Source organism: Phaethon lepturus, unplaced genomic scaffold, assembly GCF_000687285.1.
Source record: "Phaethon lepturus isolate BGI_N335 unplaced genomic scaffold, ASM68728v1 scaffold25412, whole genome shotgun sequence".
NCBI lineage: Eukaryota > Metazoa > Chordata > Aves > Phaethontiformes > Phaethontidae > Phaethon > Phaethon lepturus.
The window spans coordinates 3526-10972 of NW_010524434.1; the positions used below are offsets into that span (position 1 = coordinate 3526).

At 58.2% G+C, this 7447-nt stretch overlaps 1 protein-coding gene across 1 annotated transcript; it reads left to right on the plus strand.

Moving 5' to 3' along the window:
* Positions 1–1824: 1824 nt before the first annotated feature.
* On the plus strand, positions 1825–7434 carry LOC104617208 (liprin-alpha-4-like; the record flags this gene model as incomplete). The annotated part of the gene is made up of 9 exons (XM_010282460.1): positions 1825–1926; positions 2053–2217; positions 2817–2891; positions 4048–4143; positions 4582–4803; positions 5254–5400; positions 5525–5659; positions 6290–6373; positions 7303–7434. Coding segments are annotated over 9 exons (1158 nt in total), but the record flags the coding sequence as incomplete, so codon positions are not given.
* Positions 7435–7447: the final 13 nt, after the last annotated feature.

Consider the following 7447-nt stretch of genomic DNA (forward strand, 5'->3'; position numbering starts at 1 on the left):
AGCACGGCTCCGGGAAAGGCTTGAGCCGGGGAAGCCGCGCTGCCATGGGGCTCACTGCACGTGTGGGGCTGTGGGGTAGTGCGAGAGCAAGCGTGGGACGGTGCCCAGGCATGGCAGGGGCTGGGGGTGGAGGGCTGGGGGGCTGTGACCAATTTGGGGGACAACTGATGGGGACAAGGATGACCCCAGGGCCGGAGTGATCCCTGGGAAGCAATGGGGCAGGAGTGGGGCTGGAAGGGAGCTGGGGCACTCGGGCCCTGGGGTGATGCTGGGGCGAGGACAGCGGGTAGCAGCAGCCCTGAGGCATGGTGATGGGCAGAAAAGCAGCTATTTGCAGGGACGATGACTGACTTCGACTGCTGCGGCTGCTCTTTCTCATCCTCCACATTGTGGCATGCTCGGGTCCTGTCCCACTGTGGGGTCCGAGACCAGGGACACCACCGTCCCCACCAGCCCCAGGCTAAAAACCACACCGGTGCGAGTAGTTTGGGGTGGGGAGAGGGAAAATCTAGTTCAGACAAAGAGATTAAAAAGTTCCTGATTTCTTGCAGGCACATCAGCTGTTGCAAGAGGTTTCACTTTGAGCTGAGCCGAGTATTTGATTCAACCTAAGCCTCAACGTTTTGCTTTAATTTGAAGGGGTTTCATATGTTTAACTTGAAAATTAAAGTGAAAGAGAATTTTATGCCGTAAAATCGCTCTCAGCCCCCAGTCAAAATTTGGTTTGTTAATGCTCAATCAAATCCTTCTCAGCTTCTTCTGAAAGCCTTTTCCTTTTTAAGTTCTTCTCAATAACACTGTGAAACTGGTGTAAATTCATGAAGCGTTTCTGCATTTGCATTTTTCACCCCAAAAAATCCCAGCTGCAAAATGTCACTTAGTCCTGGCACCACTCGGCGACGTAAAGAGCATCTGGGAGCAGTGGGAGAGGGCTCCTGGGCTAGCCCAGATGCTTGGTTTTCATTTTGTAAGGGAAAATGAGCTTTCCTGCATCCCAGGAACTTCGCAACGGGTTTCCTTTCCCCTCCAACACGGTCACAAGTGCCATCGCTCTCTTTCTGAGGAGCCCATCACATCCCAAAGGCTGTGCTGGCGTTGCAGCTCTGCTTTGGCATCGCTCTGGGCATGGCTTTTCCTTGCCGGCTGTCACCTCCCCAGAGGGAGCGGTGACTGGAGCAAGGACTGGTGGTACCTGCCACATCTCCTGCTGTGCCCCAGCTCTCTCAGCTGGGACTGGGGGCATGGGGGTGCCCCATAAGAAGCTCAGTGGGGCCCCACGTGCTGGGCTGGGGCAGATCTTGCCCTTTCCTGTGGAAGGAGGTTTTGGATGATGCCAGGTCCTGAGGCCATGGCAGAGGCTGGCTTGGGGCCAGGGGACACATCCTGCCTGGCTGCAGCTTTGTGGTGAGTTTTAGCCTGATGGGATGCTGCAAGGAGGGTGCTCTGCTGGTGGCATCAAGGGGACAGTGGGGATGGGAGCATGCTGGTGGCCTTGACTGGGATGCTTTAAATGTCATCAAGCACCTCTGGAGCCATAGAGCAGTTTCTTGTGTCGTTGGACATCAAACCAAATGGATAAATATTGGGATGCTGTGTTCTCCCTCGTCCAAAGTGCTTAGGGGAGCCAGGAACAGACCACCTCCCAGCCTGGCTGTGCTTCTCCACCAACTTCTCAATGTTCCCCTTGGTCCCCAGGGACCTGTCTCTCACTGGTTGGCTTCGGATGGGCAATGCTTTGTTCTGGAGGTCCTGGCAGTGGGGTGGGACACTGGCTCCGTCTCCATCCTGCTCTCCTTGCTCACGGCCGTGCCCTGATTTCGGCAGGAGTTTGCGACACTGACGCGGGAGCTCAGCGCGTGCCGGGAGCAGCTCCTGGAGAGGGAAGAGGAGATCTCGGAGCTGAAAGCCGAGCGCAATAACACCCGGGTAAGTGTGTAAAACCTGCTGTCTGGCTTTCAGTCCCCAGAAATGTGGGACGCCGCAGGCTGCTGGGCCGATGCCGGCATCAGCAGCCCCCGGGCTGCTGAGAGCCTCATGCTTGCCCTCTTGCAGCTCTTGCTGGAGCACCTGGAGTGCCTGGTGTCGAGGCATGAGCGGTCCCTGAGGATGACCGTGGTCAAGCGTCAGGCCCAGTCACCGTCTGGGGTTTCCAGTGAGGTCGAGGTGCTCAAGGCACTCAAGTCACTCTTCGAGCATCACAAGGCGCTAGATGAAAAGGTGAGACAGGCTGCTGGGACCTCTCTCCGTGAGCGTCCCCTGCTCAGAGCTGACCTTCTCCCAACCCTCCACCCTCCAGCTGGATGCCGTTTTTTTTCTTAAACTGTGTGGTGACATGGGGGTCCCTCAGGAAGAAGGTCTTGGGTATCCAAAAGCTGCATCACCCTCATTTTTAGGAGCCAGTGGGGCTGCTGAGTGGGTTTGAGGCTGTCGGGGACAGGGATCTTGCTTCCTCTGGTCACTCACGTGGTGGCGATGAGCGCTGGCATTTGGCACCCTGGTTCAGTCTTTGCATTACAGCTCATATTGTTCCTCCTGTTTGATTTACCTTGAGCAGCTCCTTGCTCTGCTAAAAAAAAATCTTCAAGCTGCCCTGGCCATGGGTCTGCTGCAAGAATCAGTTTGATCTGGGCTGTTCCTCTCCAACATGCTTTTGCTCTCCCAGGTGATGGGCTGGAGCATCCCTGAGTTGTTCCGTGGATGTGAATCCACCTGAGCCTGCTGTCAGCCAGACAAAAGGGGCTGGGAACTTGCCTAGATTCTGGGCACCCTCATCACGGATAAATAATGGCTTTCCCTGTTATTTTACATAACTGCAGGTCAGGGAACGCTTGCGAGCAGCATTGGAGCGAGTGGCAACCTTGGAGGAGCAGCTCGTGGATGCCCATCGGCAGGTAAGAGGTATCTGGCAGCCTACCCTTGCAGGGGCTTGCCCGCTGGGTCCTTGCTGGGGCTCCCACTGGGCTGGGACTGCTCCGTGTTACATTTTTGAATTCATGTTGAATTTGCTGAAATACCACCCTCAAATGACCATGCAGATTGAAGTGTCATTTTGGCATTTTTAGTGTAAGGCTTTTATTCTAAAATTGCTGTTTACATGAAGACTTGCCTGAATTTAAGGGAAACCTTGTAGATACTGTGAAAATTTTTGTCTCACGGGCAAGGTTTCCTCTATTGTTTTGCTGTTTGGTGTTCATTTCACTGAGAAAAGCAACCTGAACTTGAATCATTTAAGGGGACTGAGAGTGACTTTGCCTGTGGGCTTTTCCCCCGCCTCAGCAAAGACCCAAACCTCGCTGCTCCAAACACCCTGTCTTGCATCCCCCATTTCTTTCCTTGCTCGGGCCCTGGCGTGGGGACTTCTCTGTCCCCAACATTTAGCCCTGTTCATCTTGGAGGTGGTGAACCACACTTTCCTCATGAAGTTTGTACCCAGCCACCACTGCCAAAAGGACAGAGCCATCCTTACAGCCTCTGCCTGGCCAAATTTTGCTTTTCTTTCCAGTTCCCAGGATGTGTCCCGCGGTACTTCCGCAGGCGCAGCGGGGAGGCAGTGCCTGGCCCTCGGTCACCTTGCAGGGACCTGTCCCCATCCTCCCGCAGCAGAGCAGGGTGTGATGCCAGTGTTTATCCCCTGCTCCTGCTGGCTATGTCGGCACCAGGTTTGGTGTCTGTCTGGCTGCAAACTAGTGAAATGAGTTGGGAGGGAGTCCTGGGGTACAGGCCCCCGGTCCCCGAGGGCACCCCAGGACAGCCTTACTGCTGGGGCTCGGGCCCTTTGCGTGCCTGTAGCAAGCACCACTGTGTCCATGCAAGATGTGGCTTCATCCTCCATCAGCGCTGAGCCTTCACAGCGTCTCTGCCTTCCCCTCTCTTCTTCACCCTAGCCCTCCAGTTCCCCCAGCTCTAGGCACTAGCAGACTGTGAGGGTGGAGGAAGACAGCGGGAAGCCGGTTGCAGACCTGGGTGCACCAGGACCGGCCCTACCTGTGACCGGACCAGCTGGTCTCATCTGCTTTCTCTCATTAATTAAGCCCTGTCGCCATGCAGGTGGCGGCTCTGCAGCAAGGCGCCGCGCGGGAGGCGCCGGCGGCTGAGCGGGATGAGAGGGAGCCCAAGGAGCCAACACAGAAGCTTCCCTGGAAGGTGAGAGCCCCAGAAACCCCTGCTCTGACCACGCTCACCGACGCCACCGTTTCTCCAACCCCCTTGCCACTGGCTCCAGGGTGCTGAAAACGTTTTTCCCTCTCCCCTGGGTCCAACCCCCTGGGAAATGCCCTTCCCGGTGGATACAGGCCATTTCTGAGTGGAGGGGAATTTGTGCTCCTGCTCGGATGCTCCTAGGGGCTCTGCTTCCCACAGGCACTCTGGGAAGCCCTCAGCCGTTCCCGTTCCATCGTGCCTGTGAGAAGCCACATCCCTGCCTAGCGGAGACTGGTGACAGGGGGTCCCAGAGCCCCATGTTCCCACTCCCCACCTCACTGGGTCCCCGCAGGCTGTGTTCCCCCATTGCGTAGCTGCAGGCAACGCCAGCCCGTGCTTTGGGGCAGCCCGGCATCCACCTCCCTCTCTGCTGCCTTGCAGCGGCTCTCCCACGGCTCCGTCCGCCCGGACGATGAGGCAGGGCGGGTGGTGGAGCTGCAGGAGCTCCTGGAGAAGCAGAATTTCGAGGTCGTCCAGGCCAAGGAGCGCATCTCTGCGTTGGCTGCCAGCGTCGCCGAGCTGGAGGAGGATCTGGGCACCGCCAGGAAGGATCTGATCAAATCGGAGGAGATGAGCAGCAAGTACCAGAGGGACCTCCGAGAGGTTAGACACTGCCCTCTCGCACTGCCAGGCCTGTTGCCGTTGCAGAGACTTTCACAGCAGCTTCCACATGCTCTGGGCTGGGAAGGGGTTGTAACCCCTGTTGTATGTAGGGTGAAGGCCAGTGTTCCCCAAAAGAGACCACTGCCTTTGGGAGATTGTCCCCAAGTCCATCACCAGGACTTGCCTGAGGTTATAAGCAGACACCGAGGTACCCAGGTGCGCTGCAGACCTGGGGCAGTGAGCTGTGTCCGTGCTAGACATTTTTTCTGTGATTGCCTGACTCTCCCTTTATTGATCTCCCACTCTACTGTCCCTCATTGCTGTGCAGAGCAGGGTTTTCATTGCATGCTTGGACTCGGGGGTGTCCCAGGCTTGCAGGAGCTGGGGGGCCCAGTTATTCCCAAATTGGTGGTCACAGATCAGGATGTGACAGCCCTGTCACTTCCCCAGGCCCTGGCTCAGAAAGAGGACATGGAGGAGAGGATCACCACGCTGGAGAAACGCTACCTGGCAGCCCAGCGAGAAGCCACCTCCATCCATGACCTCAATGACAAGCTGGAAAACGAGTTGGCCAACAAGGAGTCCCTGCACCGCCAGGTACCGAAGCTTGGACCCAAAGACTCCCCACCACCCTGGGGACCTGGGAGGGAGAAGCAAGTGCTGGGGATGGGACAGGCAGACAAGCCTTGGTGCTGGGCACCCATCCTGTCCTGTTCTGCAGTGCGAGGAGAAAGCCCGGCATCTGCAGGAGCTGCTGGAGCTGGCGGAGCAGAAGCTGCAGCAGACGATGCGGAAGGCAGAAACGCTGCCCGAGGTGGAAGCGGAGCTGGCCCAGCGCATCGCCGCGCTCACCAAGGCAAGTGAGCGGGGCACACGGGGACGGCCGGGACAGGAGAGGGCACAGAAGCCAGAGGAGGAGGCAGGTCTGGCTGTCCCCTGCAGCGACGGAGCTGCTGGCAGGCCCAAGGCACCCCGCTCGCATTCCCAGCCTCTGAGCTTTGCTGTCCTCTGCCTCCACTGTGGCTGCGGGGACAAAGCAGAGTTTTTAAAGCTCCTGACGTGTCCTGCACGCGTGAGGCTTGCTCCCTTCCCTCAGCTCCTTTCTCCAAGGCAGAGATGGCCATGTCAATCCGAGTGGCCTTCAGCTTGTGCTGGGACCACTCTGGGATGGGGAGGGAGAGGATGGACCTAGGCTGGATCTGGGAGGGTGCAGGCCTGGAGGGAGGTGTGGATACAGCCAGCCCTGCCTTTCCCGGGCGCTGGAACGGGTGCCAAGTCGCTCACAGAGCACCTCCGTCTCCCACCAGCTCGCTGGCAGGGCTGTTTTGGGCTGACGGCACAGAGTGAACCACGGCGGGGGTGCAGGGACGGGAGAGAGCGCCGCATCCCGGGGAAGGATGCGGATGCAGGTGTGGAAGGAGGAGTGCAGGAGGAGCCACCTGGTTTTGGGGAGCATCATCCAAGAGGGCTGCTCTGCTTTTCCCAGGCAGAAGAGAGGCACGGGAGCATCGAGGAGCACCTCCGGCAGCTGGAGAGCCAGCTAGAGGAGAAGAACCAGGAGCTGGCCAGGGTAAGTGCTGCTCAGCCTGTACAGGGGAGTCCTGATCCGGCCTTGGCTCTGCCTTGCCATGGTGGCTAGGTACCTGGGCGCACCGTGAAGGGTGGGCTCGCTGGTGTCTCTGAAGCAGGGTGTGGAGAGGGCCTGGTTAATCCTTTCCCATCCAGGATCTCTTCATCTAGAGTCACCCAGGAGCTCATGACACTCTCTGCTGTGATTTCCCCCTCTCCCAGGCATCCAAATCTTGCTGATAGCATGCCACGTCCACTCCTCTCCCAGCATCACCTCCTGGGGCAAGCTGGGACCCCAAATGCAGGGTGGAGGGGGAAGCTCCAGCTGCTCTTCCCCCCAGCCTGGATCAGCAGCAGGGTGAGACCGATGGGTGCTGGGAGCAAAGGGTGCTGCCCCTCAGAAAAGCAGGGATGTGGACGATGTGTCATGGGACACAATCCCTGCTGTGCTCCTTAGCCGGTGGCTGGGCTGTCTGTGCCTCCTGTCGTGATGCCCATTTCTCGGGTCACCCAGGTGGTATTAGAGTGTGTGCTCCTGGGGAAGCTCCTGGTTATTTTGGCCTGGGGCAGACATTTGGAGAGACCTTTGCAAATCCAGAGGATCGGCACCCTTTGGGGTCTGGAACATGCCCCCAGTGGGGCTGTCCCTGGTAGATGCACAGGTGAAGCTTTCTTGGGGGCCAGGCAGGCAGGATCTCTTTGGATCCTGTCCTCTCTCCTGTTCATCCTGGCTGGGAAATGGCAGAGACCGGCAGAGCCCCAGCAGAGGGTCTGATCTGTGCTGTAAGGGCTGGATTTGTCCCCAAATGCTATGCCTGGTGGATCAGCTCTGACACCACCAGCAGGCGCGGGACGGCAGGAGAGCACTGAGCCCCTCATGGCAGGAGGAGCAGGTCCACCGGATCTGACGTGGCTGGTCGCTGTTTGCAGGCTCGCCAGCGGGAGAAGATGAACGAGGAGCACAACAAGCGGCTCTCGGACACCGTGGACCGTCTGCTGAGCGAGTCCAATGAGCGGCTGCAGCTGCACCTCAAGGAGAGGATGGCGGCCTTGGAGGAGAAGGTAGTAGCTGGGG